This window comes from Oryx dammah, unplaced genomic scaffold, assembly GCF_014754425.2.
Source record: "Oryx dammah isolate SB20612 unplaced genomic scaffold, SCBI_Odam_1.1 HiC_scaffold_13, whole genome shotgun sequence".
Taxonomy (NCBI): Eukaryota; Metazoa; Chordata; class Mammalia; order Artiodactyla; family Bovidae; genus Oryx; species Oryx dammah.
Genome location: NW_024070197.1, coordinates 58,423,489 through 58,440,814, shown reverse-complemented (window position 1 = coordinate 58,440,814; position 17,326 = coordinate 58,423,489). Strand labels below are relative to the sequence as shown.

General features: G+C 52.5%; 1 protein-coding gene across 2 annotated transcripts in view; it reads left to right on the top strand.

The window, feature by feature from the left end:
- WWOX (WW domain containing oxidoreductase) overlaps positions 1-13,071 on the top strand; it is a 906,401-nt gene extending 893,330 nt beyond the window's left edge. For both annotated transcript variants that reach the window (XM_040253481.1, XM_040253480.1), the window contains one exon: positions 12,031-13,071. In XM_040253481.1, the coding sequence (XP_040109415.1) occupies positions 12,031-12,219 (189 nt within the window). In that variant the 3' untranslated portion in view covers positions 12,220-13,071. The remainder of the gene's footprint in view (positions 1-12,030) is intronic.
- Positions 13,072-17,326: the final 4,255 nt, after the last annotated feature.

The window sequence follows — 17,326 nt, the reverse complement described above, 5'->3', positions numbered from 1 at the left end:
ATGTCACCACTTACCAGGTGGAGGACCTCAGGGCAGTCCACACCACTTCTGTGCCTCAGTCTTAAATGGAGCTAATACCCCCTAGCAAGGAATCCATGTCTTTTTCTAACATTTTATTATAAGAGTTTTCAGATAGAAAATTTCAAACAGTAATGTGGCACCCATCAGTCTACCCACCTCCTATTATTCTACATGTACGCTGCACGTCTTAAAATTTAATTTTTATTGTTTTATATTGGAGTATAGCTGATTTATAGCATTGTGTGAGTTTCAGGTGTACAGCTAAATGATTCAGTTACATGTATATACATATTCTTTTTCAGATTCTTTTCCCATTTAGGTTACCACGGAATATTGAGTAGCATTCCCTGTGCTGTACAGGAGGTCTCTGTTGATTATCTGTTTTACCTAAAAAAGTGTGTATCCATTAATCCCAGACTCCTAATGTATCCCCCCTCCCCGCTTTGGTAAGTTTGTTTTTGAAGTCTGTTTCTGTTTTATAAATAAGTTCACTCGTATCATTTCTTTGATTCCACATATAAATGACATCATATGATATTCGTTTTTCTCTGACTTACTGCACTTAGCATGATAACGTCTCCTTGCATCCATGTTGCTGCAAATGGCATGATTGCATTCTTTTTCATGTCTGAATAGTATTTCCATTGCATATATGTACCACATCTTCTTTACCCATTCGTGAGTCGATGGGCATGTAGGTTGCTTCCATGTCTTGGCCCCTGTTTTGGTTGCTTCCATGTCTTGGCCCCCAGACATGGCCCTCATGTCTTGGTGAATCGTGTTGCTTGGAACATTGGGGTGCGTGTGTCTTTTCAAATTACAGTTTTTTTGGATATATGCCCAGGAGTGGGATTGCTGGATCATATGGTAATTCCATTTTTAGTTTTTAAAGGAATACTGCGCTTAAAAAACCCTGCACCTGCTCTCTTATTCCGTCCATCCCTTTCTCTAGGGCCCACTGCACAGGGACATGTGGAGGTTTACATGGACGCGTGTGCAGGGCCAGGGCGGGGGCCGGGGTCTGGACGTCCACAGCACTTAGTATATTACTGAGTGTGGCTGTCGTTAGAATGTCCGTGCCCCACTTTCAGAGTTCTGGTTGCTGTGGTCTGGGGTGGGGGGTGGGGAGGCAGAGGAGCCTTGGAATCCACGCTAGGCTGGTACCCAGAGGTGCTGTGAAAGTTGGTGAGAAAAGTGACCGCCTCTTGACCATCTCACTCAGAAAGCAGAAACTGCCCCACGCTGCTTCCAGGTCCTCAGATGGAGGACGGAGGAGCGACTTTGACCCGCGTGCTTCCCCCTCCAGACGTTTAACAGACCGACCTGCAGCCGCGGTTGAGCCAGTGCCTGTCGTGCACTCGGGGAGCCTCCAGATGTCATCACTGACCCTCCCAAGAGCCGGGAGAAGGGGCTGTTGGGCCGCCCGTTTCATCAGCAGGGAGACTGAGGCTGTCCTGTCGCAGAGCTGCCGGGTGGCAGGTCTCAGGCTTCACTCCTGGGCTCTCCCGTCCGCCCGCAGCACCCCCACCTGCAGAGACACCCTGTCGTCCTTCCTCCCGCCCCTCACGCTCTGTGCCCTCCACGACGGAAGGGATGACTCTGACCGCGTGCAGTGGGTCAGAAAGGCTCTCTCCCAGCCCCAGGCGAGCGCAGGGGCCTTTGGAAGGGGACCCCACGGGCGGCGAGGACTGGCCTCTCCCACGTGGCCGGGGTCCTGGGCTCATCCGGGATGCCAGGCCCGGCTGCCCCTGCTGCAGCCCCAGCTTTGCAGCGTTCTCAAGGGCCCCCGGAGCTCCTTGTGTCGTCGAATGAAGTTTGGAAACTTTAATTTAAAAAAGTCCCCAGTCAGGTAATGCGTTTACACCGAAGCTTCACACGTGGGGAAAAACACCTTCAATGTGAGCGCAGTTTTCCAGCCGTTAGAAAGTTCACGTGCGGCTTGGTTTCCGTAGACCCCCGAGCTAAGGGCCTGCTTCCTCGGTGAAGACCCGGGCGTCGCTGGTTTCTCTCTCTACCTTAGCCTTTCGTACTTTCCCCCCGCCCCCCACATGTGGAAACGAAGGGTGACTGCATGGAAGCCTGGCGGTGAGACTTGTCTGTGGAAGGCGGTCTGACTTGGGAGCTTGAGAGGCTTCGTTTGCCCTCCCCCGATTGCTGCGTGGCTTCCACTCAGTGTTGCCGTGAGCAGGGGCAGAGATGGGGAACTCTCAGCTGACCAAGTGCTTTCTCCATCAGACACACGAACGTCCTCGAGTGGGAAGGGGCAGCGGTCCGTGGCCGAGCAGCTGGGTGAGGGGTGTAGCGGTGTTTGCGAATCAAGTTTTGCTGGCGCACAGCCACGTTCACCGCGGGGTGTGTTGTGCACGGCTGTTTCCTCAACAACAGTGGCAGGTCTGAGTAGTTGTGACCGAAACCATAGGCCCTAGTGGGCCTAAAATCTCTCTTCTGTCACCCTTTGCAGAAAAACTTGATTTGCCGACTGTTGGTAGACAGCACAGACTGGGGTTTGGGGGCATCTAGTGGTTTGTCCCTTTTGTGGGCGTCGTTCAGTGGTTCAGTCATGTCTGACGCTCTGTGACCCCATGGACTGCAGCGCGCCGGGCTCCTCTGTCATCTTAGGCACATGCTCTTCTTGCCGTGACTCAGTTTCTGCATCTTTGAAATGGGAACGACAGGGTTGTTTCTTAGGGTCCTGGGACTCTAAAGCCTCTAGCTCTGGCCTTGGTACATTTAGAGGAACAGTAGGTACAAATCAATTGTTTTTACTCCCTATTCTTTTGATAGAAAAATCCAAAGACGTGGGTTCGATCCCTGGGTCGGGAAGATCCCCTGGAGGAGGGCATGGCAGTCCACTCCAGTGTTCTTGCCTGGGAAATCCCATGGACAGAGGAGCCTGGCGGGGTACAATCCATGGGGTCGCAAAGAGTCAGACACCACTGTAGCGACCTAGCACGCACGCCCACACTCCCTTTACTTTCGATAGAAAAATCCAAAGACGCCAATCTTAAAATTCTAGAATTTAGAACAGGGGTCCCCAGGCTCCAGGAACTAATGCCTGATGATCTGAGGTGGAGCTCATGTCATAATAAACAAAAGTGCACAGTAGGTCATGCGCTTGAATCCGCCCCAAACCACCCCCGCCTCTGTGGAAGAATTGTCTCCCACAAAACCAGCCCCTGGTGCCGAAAAGGTCGGGGACCACTGCTCTGGAAAGCCAAAGGACCAAGTGTGTAAAAACCCAAGACGGGTGGCTGAGCCCCTGTCCTGGCGTGGTGGCTCCCTGGCACCCCTCTGCCGGTAGCAGGTCTGGGAGCCCGTCCCGGAGGCGGTGGGGGACTCGGAAGGCAAACAAAAGAAGCCACAGCAGTCTAGGAAGAAATCTTTAATTTCTGTTTCGCTTTCAAGAGTTTGAGAGAGGTGTTGGTTGTTTTTCTTTCTAACAAACCAGTTCAAGTACATGCCTTCAGATTATAAAAGTGCCTGAAATTGCCTAGAATGTCAGCATGCAAAGCTTGTTAGTATTTACATATATTTACATAGGGAAACAAGAGAAGGACCTACAGGTATTTACAGTCTACACAGGAGAGGAGAAAGGCAGCCTAATTGTATTTCCTAAAATACAGTCGATGAGTAGTCAGCACATGCATATTTAGAGAATATTTGCATGATAGAATGCAATTCTTTTAAAAAAAAGACATACCTTTGTAACTTTCTATGCTAAGGTGTTGCATAATCAAGGTAATTGTGTGTGTGTATGTGTGTGTGTGTGTTTTGTTTCCAGTCTGTCTCCATCAAGTGCTTTAAAATGTTCCCTAACACGGAGGCAGAATTATTCACCCTGGCAATTAAAGGCCCAGCCTGTGTGATCATGTCCCCCTAACTAGCGACACACTGCTGGTGGATGAAGTATCTACTGTTTCTCGTCTTCCCGTCAACCACTGTGGCGAGGTCCGTCTGTGCAGAGGCGGTGCCCGGCACTCACCATTAATTATGGAAGTAATATGAATGAGACGCTCTCCGTAGTATGTTCCCAAGGAAATGTTAACAAGGCCAGCGTCTCTGCGCCTGAGAAATGATCTGACAGAGAGAGCCCCCTCTGAAAAGACACCGTCCTGACACAGACGTGCTCGGCTTGAGACGGTGTGGCTGGACACGGAGGTAGGGGGGTGGGCGCTGGGGTGCCCTGCCTGTCAGATGGGATTATTGCAGACTCCGTTCTTGTAATTTGTTTCTGGAAGAGTGAAGAGTTAGTTCATTTCTAACCACAGTGGGGCCCATCAGAGACGACCCTGTGGGTTTTATCCGCCCACCCCATGCCTTGTCGGGGTGGGGACTCTCTGTGTCCTAGGTGTCAGCCTTGCAACTGCAACACACTGATTTTTCAGGGTTTGTCTGCTCACAGAAATGGTCAGCTCTCAGTTTCCTAAGAAAGCATGGTAGGTCCATTCAGTGTGACTCTGTGCAGACGAAGGGGAGCGGGGAGAGGTCTGCTTCACCCATACTCTTTGCAACGTTAGGTTAGAATTGAACCCATTCATTCTGCCTGGCAATAGTTTCAAAGGTTTATTTCAGTATACACGGCAAATGCGGAGGCATACATTTATGTACAGTATACAGAGCTAGCTAGAATGTGGGTTAAAGAAGTAAAAGTGTAAAATGTTACAAATTAACACAGGCTAAATATCTTCTCTGAGCTTTCTATAAACACTCAGCAGTCCTTCAGTCCTGTCCAGGTGGCGGGGATGGAAAATTTCAGGGATGGGCCATCAGATTCGTCCCAGGTAGGAGAACGATGCGTATTTGGTGGTAGAGTTCTAAGGTCCGTTTCAGAGTCACCTGTGGCAGAATGGGCGGCCAGTGCAGGTTCCCATCCCGACCAGAGAACCCCCACCCCCGCTTGAAAAGCAGTGTGTGCACCCCAGGCAGCACCAGCAGGGAAGGCCCAGGGAGCTCTCCCGTGGATGTGAGAAAGATGTAACAGAGATAAGAGCATCTTCTCCCATGTTTAATGGGACCGTCTCTCCAGCCCAATCAGTTTTAGAACATCTCTGGCACCAGTGGTAGAACAGGCGTGAATAACGTCACCCACCTGGACTATACTCAGTCGTTCCTTTTTCCTTCACCGCTCCGGACGACCTCCCACTCCAGCGGAGCACCAGCAGGTCTCAGAAAAAGGAAACCATTCTAAGTATTCCACCTCTACTCTCTCGAGACCAGCCATCCATCATGGAACCCTTGCAAGACTTTGGGCAAGGATCGTGGAACACGTAAGGGGTATGGCAAGGGCCTCGTTGATGTCAAGGCAAGTTGACAAAAGGTCATCCCATTGAAAACAGAGCGCTGAGAACCTCCCGAGGTCACTTTGCCCTGCACTACTGCTGCTGAGACTAAGCAAAAAATCCTCTGGAGCCTTGCTCTCCAGAACAAACACGGCCCCGGGCCTCTGCAGATGGCTGAAAGTGGCTGCCTCTCCCTTCCTTAACTTAGGCTCAGGAAGACATTTGTTCTCCTGCCTTCACAAAGCCTTCCCAGCTTTCCATCCTGAGCCCACTGGTCCCTGGGCTTGCTTCCACAGATGTCTCGGAGCATCGTAGCAACTGTTCTCCTAACTTCCCAACTCATTCCTACCTGGTCTTCAAGTCAGTCTCTTCAGCCTCCTTGATGATCTTGCTAGAGATGAGTGGTTTTTGTCAAGGAGACCATGTGGTCTTTGTAGCCTGACGAGGATTTGGGGTGCCGGCACTGCAAAAAGGAAAGCTTCCATGTCATCGAGCTTCTCTCCAGCAGAGGCCTGTGAACGTACGCTGCTCCCTGGGACCTCTGTCCCCTGTGTGCCCCCGCCCTGACATCTCCCTAGGACAGACATCTGCTTCCTGGGGCTGCGCCCTGTGCCAGGACCAGTCGCGTTGGTGGTGATGGGATGGCACGACCCACGGCTTTGTGCTCTTCCAGAGCACCTGCCACCAGACTGCGTCCTGTGCCACCCAGGGAAGGACGGGAGAGACAGCCGCTGGGAAGGGACCTCTGAGGTCCTCCACCCTCGTGACCTTCTTAGCGAGAGGTAAATGCCCCTACACATTGTGGAAGGTGCGCCTTCTCTTCCATCAGGCTCAGGACTGAACACGATCCTAGGCATTCTCCAGTGCGTTGTCGCCGACTTTTCCAGCCTGCGCAGTGAAAACAAACGTCTGCTTTCCTGACCCGCCTCACTGTTTCTGTTTAAGAAGTTGAGTTTGGATTTCCCTGCTGTAACCAATCCTGAGGACAGCCTGTGCGTTAGCAAACCTCCTGAGGCTGTGAAGGAGTTACACTTTGATCCCTGCAGGAGGAATCTGCCTGTATCTAAGTGTGCACTGTCTGGACATGTCAGTGGCTAGGCATTTGTAGGGATGTTTGTTGACAATGAATTGGGGCTGGGGGTGGGGGGCAGGAGAGGGGAGATGGGGCAGTCTCTTCTGCACACCGGCTGGAGCATGTCAGGTGGCACCCTCCAAAAGGCCACACCCACTTGCACATCTGTGAATTCGTAAGCTGGAGATTGCTTGGGTTCCCCTGGTCTCGTAGTTCCACTCGCACTTTGGAAAACGTCCGTGTCGTCCAGGAGCAGTGGATTCCTGGCTGGTCCAGTCCGGCAGGTGGACTGGCGATGGCTTTGTTAGGGGTCCTTGGCCCTTGGCTCTTCTGAGGTGGTGCTGAGTCTTCAGTGTTGTTAATCCAAATGGATATAATTTCAATTTAGTGGCCTGCCTAAATCAACAGTGGGAAAATCTCTTCCTTACGCTTCCCGGGTAAGCGCCTGACAGCCTGTGAGTACATTTCGTCTTGGGCCACATTGGGGCTGCACGCGGGGGGCCAGCCAGACCCGGCTGGGAGGGAGGGAGGGGGCCCCTGAGGCGACTCCACTGCCCCGGAGGCGCAGGGTGCGTGCTGTGCAGACGGGGGCACGGGCGCTGGAAGGCGGCTTCCTGTCGCAGCTGCTCGGGGTTCCTGCGGTCGGTCGATGCGGCCCTGGAGGAGTGGCACGTGAACTCTGGTATGGAGTGGGCTTCTCGGTAGGTGGGGGTGGCGACCGTCCCCAGCCTGTAGAGCTGCCTGGGGCCAGAACATCATGCCCGTCACGGAGCTCCCTGCCCAGCGCCACGGGAGTTGCAGGCTCGCGGTCGGTGCCCCCATCGTCACCTCTTGAACAGTGCCCATCCGCAACTATGGGCTGGGAAAGCTCGCCCGGGTGGAGGCCGAGAGTCCCCTTGAGTCACAATCTCCATCTTCTTCCACCTCTCATCGTCTTGGAGGAAGCCGGGTCTGTTCCTGGTGAGCACAGGACTCCACACCCAAGCCTGAGGGCCCTGTGTTGGTCATGGTCCCCCGGGTGGGGAGCCCCACTGCCCTGCACCCTAGGCATCTCTGGGAACACGTGGCTCATCTGTCGGCTTAAAAGACTGTGCTCAGATGGCAAGTAGGGTAGACCTAACCTTTTGGAGCAGCTTGCTTTGGTTTCTCTCCACAACCAAACAGTATTGTTTGAAGAACAGCTGTGTTCCCAGCCCCACAGTCTCAGGAGATGAATCTGAAATACCGCACCACACTTAAACCAGGAGAGGGGGTTGGAAACTTTTGGCAGGACTTCCCTGGTGGCTCAGGCGGCAGAGAACCCACCTGCAGTGGAGGAGACCCAGGTTCGATCCCTGGGTTGGGAAGATCCCCTGGAGAGGGGAATGGCAGCCCACTCCAGTATTCTGGCCTGGGAAGTCCCCATGGACAGAGGAGAGCCTGGTGGGCTACAGTCTGTGGGGTCTCAAAGAATTGGACATGACCGAGCAACTAAGCAATAGCTGGGAGACGGCGTGTCCCATCCAGACCCCTGTATCCGCTGCCCTGTGTCCACCAAGGCTCCATGGTGCAGCACTCTGCCATACTCACCAGAGCGCGGACCGCTTCTGCACTGGGGAAGTGTTTGCTGTGCCCCACAGACTGCAGATGAGCAATGGGGGGGATGCTTTGGGGATTCAGAGAGGCACCCGTCTCCTCCTCCTGTGGCGCTGGCAAGATCCTCTGTCCTGGGAACCCAGCACCTCCTCAGCGCCTGCCCAGAAGGGCCACTCCTTCCCCGCTGTGGGTCCCTGGTCCTGCCTCAGTCCTGGGAAAGCAGCTGTGGGACCCCCGCCTGCTCTCAAAACCACTGACCACACAGACACCCCGTGACAGTGCGTCTGCTTTTTTATGTCTCAGAGTTAAATCTGTTTTAAGACAGGAATGTATTCTTTTTTTTTTTTTTAAAGAAGCATGCATTATAAAACTAAACATAATGCTGTAACATGTGTCCTTATCAAAACGTGAGCTATGTTAGAGAACCTACCGAAGCATCACAAATACTACTCTGTGGGCGATTTTCTTTCAGCCTGGATTGTCGATCTGAAACTCCCGTAACTTTCTCTTTCAAAGAGTCAATATTCATGTGTATTCCGTGCTGACGGCTGCAAACTGATGGCTAGTGGTTATCAAATAACTGTGGATGAAAAGCAGCTACTTCAACAGAATCATCCCAACCGAGGGCTTGGGGAGGATGGATAGTTTAGATCTCAAGGCTCCAACAATAAACAAATAGCAAACCACTGTCTAAATCCCACCTTTCTGTAGTTGGGGACGGTGCCGCTCAGCTGACAACTGATTTCTGAAAGAGAATGATGAACCCTCATTACCCAGATACTCTTAAAAATCCCAAACAAGAATCCCGGGTGATTTTACATACGCTATAGAGATGGATGGTGTTGGTCTCCTCGGGCAGCTTGCAGACGTTTGACTGAATCAGAAATGGCATTCAGGCATGATTAAAGATTTTCCTGGCTTCCCAGAAATCCTCAGCCCTCACCCCACGCCCACCCCCACGCCCACCACCCACAGCGATCCACACCCTCCCTCTCTACCCCTGGTGCAGGACAGACTCGCTGCGCCCCAGGGCTCAGACTCCCCATAAACTGTTCTTAAATACCGAGAGGAACCCCCCGCCCCAGCCCACGTTTGTACGGCAAGATACTGCTATTATCTTATCACAGCAGATCAGCAAGCAGTGGTGACAGGCAGCAAGGCACAGCCTCAGATATTTCATAACAGAGTTGTTAACATCGTCTCCTTTATGGGGCTCTTTCATCTTCTCTGAATTATGTGCTGATACCCCCCCCCCACAAAGTGGCATGAAAGTCATCTGATAGTGATGAAAGTGCGCTTTACAAATTTTTCTTCTATCAGTTTAAAAACGTTTTCTCTTGTAGCAGCCACGCCAGCTTATTTCCTAATGAGATTTCCTAATGCGGCTCCCGTCTCACTCTTGAGCATAGGCAGGCCAAACAGCCAATGAGCCAGCAATTAGCACTTGTTGTTGAAGTGTCACCGCCTCCGACCGGATCTGCCGTCGCGGCCACCCCTTCGCCATCCGGCCTTTGGCAGGCGTGCAGAGTCGGTCTTCGGAGGGGAGAAGCTGGTCTTTGCTTTCAACTGCCCTGCAGTACTAGCTTCTTCTCGCACAGAACCGGCGCCGGCGCTGATGAGATCTAACTTGCGCATCACCCTGAGCTGGGTGGCAAAGGCCTCGAAGCCACCCAACCTTTGATGAAAGATTGGGCGTTTCTAAAATGTATGGTTTTTTTGGCGTGGTAGCCAAGTGGAGGTTTACACGAAATGAGGCCAGCTTCAATTGCTTTCAGATTCCATGGGGGTAAATGCGCGTGCCCCCAGCTCCCTCATCAGCTCGATTCTGAATCAGTCTAAGTGCCGAATTTCTCCGCAAAAATACCATTCCAACAACGCGAGAGTGCAACACAATAGCATTTTAGAAGGTCAGAGTGGCACAAGATTGCATTGGGTTTGGAAGAATTCCGACTGTTGCCTTCCCAAGTGGCCACCTTTGATCCTTTGTCAGGGCTGGTGGAGCTCGTGAAAGGCCAGTTTGTTGCGATGTATGAATGCTGATATTATAGCCACTCCGGGGTGGGGTGCGGGGGGGCCCGGATCTTGGGGTGAGCGGACTCTCTTGCCACTTGGGAGCTCATGACAAACCCCCTGACTGCTCTTCAGTGGGTTTGGGAGTTGCAGAGTACAGCAGAAACCTAAGACAGATGTCCAGAAAATTCCCGAGCACCATCTCCACCCAGCGGTAGTATCATTCTGAGAATCAAGGCCAAGGTGGTAGTTGGCCTGGGCGGGCGGGACGAGCCCCTCAAGTCTCCCATCCATCTCTAGAGGGCACCGTGCTGCCCTTTGCCCCACACGGGGTGCAGGGGACTCGGATGAGCCACTTGAACTTGGTTAGATAAACGTGCCGGATGCTAAGCTAAGCGTTACTAGGAATAACAGCTCAGCGAAAGGGAATCAGAGTGAGGCAGACTTGGGTTCATTAGACCTGGGCCACACAAAATCAATCTGAAAAGAAGTAGCTGAATCCAAGCGCACAGCTGGCTGTCTGGGGAGTGGGCGTGGCTGAGAGGGTTGGAGGACAACTAACCGATTCCCGTTCAGTTCAGGTCACGCAGAGGGTTCAAACTTTGGATCCCTGGGTCTCGCCCAGCGCAGTAGACAGCCCCAGGGTCAGAACTCACGCCTCCATCGTGTTACCATTCCACACTACCCGCCTCCCTAACAAGCACGTCACTTGCCTACTTGGTTTTCAGCCAAATTCAGTAAGTACTGTCCTCTTCAAAACAACCCCCAAGTCTGTCTCACAGTACTTTCCTCAAATGGTAAACACCCCGAGACCTTGCTTCTCAGAATGCCCCGGGCTCCCGGTGATTATGGGCGTAACCACAGACACACAAACCAACGCGTGTAGGGGGGAGGTTCTCCCCCGAGCACTCTGCTGCAGTGTGAAGTCTGTAAGAGGCAGCAGAGGGTCAGCTTTCGGGTGGGGAGGGAACGCACTTCAACCTCCCGCAGAGGGCTTCAATGTTTTCCTAATGGTGACCTTATCGCCGGTTATCTTCCTCTGATTCTCCTCTGCCTCCCCCCCGCCCGCCGCTCTATCACCTGATAATTAGTTGATGCAGCAAGGGCTGTGGTGCACATAAATAATCAGAAGATGCCAGATAAACTGTATTGGTTTTAAATTAGAGCCGTGCCGACCATGTCTCCCTACGAGCACCAGCCTATTATTTTTAATTATGGCTCGCGAAGCAAAGTGATTTCTTGCCCTCCTCCCAGCATCCCTGACAGTATCCTGTCAGCCCGCGTGATATGGTGCCCCGTCGGCACACACATCCCTAGCCACAGCGCCAGCTGTTACTCAAAAGGTCAGTCGGAAGTGATCAATGGCACTCATTACGACGTGCATGGAGAAGTGGGCTGGGAGGATGTGGACCCTCAAGCCGCTGTCCCCCTGCAGGTACGGGCAGGACGTGACATTTATAGAAAGGTCTCCAGGATCCCGATCAACTCACAGATTTGTGTCTCATGTCCGCAGGAGGCACGTGTGTACGGCAGGGAACACGTGTATACATGCGCGCCTCACACGTCTGCACACTGCCTCCCAAAGCCTTCCCCTCGCAGCACCATGGGCAAAGAACAGGGGCACACCTGGCGCCGGGCCTGCTTGGCTTTCCACCTGCTGGGCCACGAGAGAGCGGCAGGTCCAGCTCAGACAGAAGTCTCGTAAAAACGTCTTGGTGTCACAGGACATCATGCGTTGCACAGTCAGGAGGTTGGGCAGGTTTGTTCCTGCCAGCTGGCAAGGCTCCCATCCTGCTCGCATGGTCAGCAGAGGCACGTGATGCGACAGGCTGAGAGGCGTGTTGTGTTCAAAGCCTTTTCCTGCATGAGGTGAGGTGTGAAAAGTCACACCGGTGCTCCAGGAGGAGTCCATGATGCTGTCCCAGGACGGCCCCGCCATACCTCTGGGTTTGCAGCCCCTGCTGAGCTCCAGCGGCCTCCGAAGTAGGTGGGGAGGGCACTGCCGGTGAAGGACAGCCCCACGCCACCTCTCTTCTCACAAACTCGTTCTTGTCTCTCCTCTCTGCCCTGCAGCAACAGGGAGCCGCCACCACCGTGTACTGCGCCGTCGCCCCGGAGCTGGAGGGCCTGGGAGGGATGTACTTCAACAGCTGCTGCCGCTGCCTGCCATCAGCCGAAGCCCAGAGTGAAGACTCCGCACGGGCTCTGTGGGCGCTCAGTGAGCGGCTGCTCCAAGGGGCACCCGGCGGCCCGCCCTCCTAGATGGGCATCGGCCCGACGCCCACCCCGCTGAACCCCCCCCACCTCTCACCCCGCGGCCTTCCACGTCCCGGCAACCCAGACCCGCCAGAGGCCCAGGATGTAAGCACTGACGCAACAGAGCACGCAGCGTTAGGTACCCCTAGGGAGCAGGGCGTTGGTGGGGAGAAGGGGCCGTACCTCTTGTCCGGGGCTGGGGGGCAACCCGGGTCCCTGTGCTGCCCTGGCAATGGCCCATGTGACGGTGAGGCTTTGCCTTCACACGGGCGAAGGGAGGCTCTCCGTCCCACTGCAGAAGCATGAGCAGTTCTCACCACTCAGGGTCCCCCAGTGCCCCCCACCCCGTCCCACCAGCCACCACCCCAGCCACACGCCCATGGCCACACTATAGCCAGGAGCGGGCTTTCTCCTGTCTGGGGAAGAAAGAGCCGGTGTTTATCCTTCACACACTCATCCGCGAGATCACTGCTCCATTCTGATCCAGTCTGAGTCCTTGACTGGCCCCCTCTGGCCCCTGTTCCGGCCAAGGCGGAGGGAACACTGAGAAACGGGCAGTGTGGACGGTGGGTGCACCGCAGAGCACTGGGCCACTGCCAGAGCAGCACAGAGGCTTCCTCAGGCCACAGCAAGCAGACACCGCGACGGGCAGGAGAGGCGGCCCGGCACCCCTAAGGATGCCCCAGGTGTTTGGGGGCTGGGGATAAAGGCCGTTCCCGTCATCCTTCCCGCAGTCTCAGGAAGGACCCCATCACAGGTGCACAGCCCCCGCGTATCTGTTCAGCGTCCTGCTTCCGCATCCTCTCGTCCCTCCATCCTACGCTTAATAAAAGAGCATGCTTGATATCATCACCTGAAGTCTGTCTTGTTCCTTTAAATGTTTGTTTCAGTTTTGTGTTTTGCTTTTTTCTTTTGTGTGTTTTTTTTTTTTTATTTAGAAAAGCAATCTAGAGGAAAAATAAAGCGCTTCTTGTAGACGCCAGGAAAACACCGTTCGCATGTCTTCTCTGAGTCTGTTTTGTTTTTGTGCTTTGTGGCTGTCCGCGGGCCGAGTTGTCTCACGCGATTAGCATGCCAGCATCATATTTTCTGTTGAAGAGAGAAAGAGAGAGAAAAACGACTGCTGTTAACTTTCTCCTTAAGAAGTTTTGTTATTATGCACGGTGGGCCATTTCAGTTCTCACGATGTGTTCCCCATGTGATGACGGGGTTCTCCGTGAGTGGGCAGTGTCTACTGATGGGGATGGGGGTGGTGTGAGGCCCTTGGCCCCTGGTCCTGCATCACTCACACCTGGGCTTCCAGGCCATTCCCGCAGGGATGTAGGAAGGGCCACTTCAGCCACGTGGAGACGATGCCTCTGCTCACACACCAGGAAGGCAGGGCAGAGGGGCACGGCCACCAGTCTCCAGCCTGATATTGTCCGTCTGTGGCCTCTGGCTCTGTGTTCACTCAGACACCACTGCTTTCCAGGGGTCCAGAGCCTGGCTACATCCTCCCGTCTAGCTATATTCCCCCTTAACAGAATCGTTGAGGGACCTTGACCAGAGGAGGCAAGTGTCCCCCTCAACCCAGAGCTCCCTAAACCCATCGACACCGCTGGTGGGGATGTAAACTGGCCCAGCCACTGTGGGAAACAGCGTGGAGGTTCCTTAAGAAGCTAAAACCAGAGCCGCCGTATGACGATCCAGCAAGCCCACTCCTGAGCATACACCCAGACGAAACCAGAATTTCACAATATACATGCACCCCTACATTCACAGCAGCACGATCCACACTAACCAAGACGTGGAAGCAACCTAAATGTCCATCCATGGAGGAACAGGTAAAGAAGAGGAGAAAAGAGTATTACTCGGCCATAAAAAAGGAGCGGAAGAATGCCATTTGCCGCAACACGGATGGGCCTAGAGATTACCCTACTAAGTGAAGTAAGTCAGAGAAATACCATATATCACTCACTTATAGGTAGAATCTAAAGTGTACAAACAAACCTGTTTATAAAACAGACTCACTGACTCATAGACAATAAACTTCTGGTTACCAAAGGGTAGCAAGAGGGGTTAGGAGAGAGAAATTAGGAGTCTGAGATTAGCAGATACACACTACTATATTTAAATAGACAAACAAAGATATCCTACTTATATAACACAGGGAACTATATTCAATATGTTGTAATAAACTAGAGTAGAAAAGTACATATATCTGAATCACCTTGCTATACACTAGAAACTAACACAGCACTGTGAATTAACTATACTTCAATGAAAAGCTGAATCACACAGACCAGGTCTTCATACAGTCCTGCACCCAGCAGGCATACACCGAGCACCACATTATGGAAATTCAAAGTTTAGGGTGACACCCCCCCCCACAGTTAGAGCTATAAAATGCCTAGATCCTGGGTCTACAGGAGTGGTCACAGTACCCAAGGTCATCATCAGCTTGACCAAAAGTTCTCCAGGTTGTTGATAACCAGAGACCCCACCCAGAACAAAGCCAGGCCTCCTCTCTCCCCTTATGCCCTGAGTCCACGGGGTCAGAGGGTGCCAGTCCCTGTGGGTCACTGCTCCTGCCAGACACGTCTCACTTCCTTGGCTGATGCTGTGGGGCAACTCCTGGACAGCTGAGCAAGTGTACAGCATAAAGCCTCACTCCTTTTTGGTTTTTTGCTTAGTTAAGCCCAGGATTATTGCTTACCGTCTGTCATGGTGCGTATATATAGACACATCACACACACATAAATGCAGAAGCACACATATGTGTTATATGTATGTGTAACACACACATGTATGCAGTACATATGTATATGTTAGTGTGTGTACACATAAGTGTGTGTGTATATGTAATGTAAACCTAGTCTTCCATAATCACCACCGCTGTTTGCAGGCGCTGTTTATTATGTGCCAGCTGCCACTCTGGGGCCCCCGCCCCGCAAGAGGCTATGTGAGGACCCTGCTAAAATAACTGAACGCAGACAAGGTAATTGTGGGGGGAGACAGAGAAGGGTCTGAAGCCCAATAGTAGGGAGTCTGGAGTGGCAATAAACAGAGTTGGAAATCTCTGCTAAAGTCACACCCACCTTCTCACTTTGCACTCAGATGATGAGACTGATTGAGCGGCCTGCCCACAGCCCCGGGGGCTGGGGACCAGAGGGACAGAGTCAGCCTGTGGGGCCAGGACAACGGTCTGCACCCCGCTGCAGGAAGGGTGCTGCAGACCCCGTACACATCCCTGAATAGATGGATACGAGGGGCCTGTTCGCACAGCAAGGCTGGCCTGTGCAGGCCCGGGGCCTGCTCTCCTCCTGGTGCCCCGCATCTGGGGCGAAGCCTGCCTGCTCTGTGCCGCCACCTGGCAGCACGGGCCCGGCCCTGCAGACCTCCTCTCCTGCTTGGCTCTGAGCAGGTCTGCGCCTGGCTTCCCTCCTCAGGTTTGGCCTCCAGGGGACTGGGTGGCCAGGGTCTGGCAGCATGGCACTGGGGCCGGGGCCTCCACCCAGGCCAGCGAGAGGGACCCAGATGCTCACCGGCCTTCTCCAGCTAGCTGCTCGTTCTCCCTGAGTCCTGACACCCGAAGGCCGCCGGCGTCCACGTGCACGGCTCACGCAGGGACACCTTGCTGCCACTGATCAATAGGAAATAAGAAACTGAAGGCCGTGGCAGTGACTGAAGCTGTGGCTTGTGGTTTTGTTCTTTAGAATGGGGTGATGGGCGGTTTTGTTTTGAACCTCCATGAAGGGGGCCTGACTACTTTCATTCAGTCAGCGCTGGGCCCCGAAGCCTGTTGCAACATGGCTGCACGTCCGGGCCGCCAGCAGGCGCCGCGTCGAGAAGCTCACCTTTTACGTGAACTTTGGCTGACGCATAGCTGCTCGGCAGTGTTGGGTTAGTCTCTGCTGTACAGCAGAGTGAGTCAGCTGTAGGTGTATACATATATATATAATCCCCAAAGAAGTTTACATTTTAAAAAAAGCATCTAAAATAGTAGTATTATACAAATGAACTTTTTTCCTGATCCTCGAAACCAAATTTACGGTTACCGAAGGGAGGGGGGAGCAGAGAACAGATGAAGAGCTAGGGACTGAGATAGCCACACTACTACATGTGAAATAGACGAGTAACAAGCACCTACTGCAGAGCACAGGGAACTGTACTCACTGATTCCGTAATAGCCTACGTGCAAAAAGAATCGGAAACAGAGTGGCTATGTGGAACTGATTCAGTTTGTTCTACACCTGAAACTAATACAACATTGTAAATCAACTATATTCCAATAAAATTTTTTTAAAAAACTTTAAAAATTAATTCAAGAAAAAAAATAACGATATTTACCCTGTTAACTTTTTTTGCCTTTCCCCGTATCCAAACTAGTTTGAATTCAGTTTAGAATAATAAACAATATCACAAAATATTATCCACATGATGACTGAAACAAACTTCTCTGAATTCTACTTGACGAGATGCTGTACTAACGATAAAGGCAATTTCTAAAAAGGAAAGAGTCAGACACCACTATCCTAACAGAGGTTTTCAGCTCTGCTTCATAGTCCTTGGTGCACCCCCCACCCCCCCACTACCAAATCACTTTCTTTCTCCATTGTCACTTATTTTAATGGAGGCCTCCTGTGTCGTCCTGCTGGGTCGGGGCCGTCACTGGGAGTGCCCTGCTCCGGGACATCCAGGCTAGTTCCAGTCTTTGCTGTTAGCACTAATGGTGCAGCTAGCATCTGTCCTCATCCAGCTCTTCCCTTCTGTTGACTGTTCTCTCCAGCACTCATAGGCACCCCTGAAACTCTCGGGTCTAACAGCTCTTGTTTGGCTTTTTCTCCTTGCTTCCATGTGCGATGTGGAAGGCTTACAGCCAGCAGAAGGTACATATTTCTGGGTGGTGGTGGTTGTTGTTGTGTGTATGTGTATGTGTGTTTAACAACCTCATCAGCCCTGGGTGTTGGTATTTAAATTTTTTTAAAAACATTTTCACTTCCTATTGTCACAGTTTATAACTACTTACATAAAATACCTCTGAGCAACCAGTCTCCTTATTTAAAGTACAAGCATTTTGTCTTCTATTTTCCCACCGGGCCAAGTTCACAGTTGTAATTAGAATGGACATTTT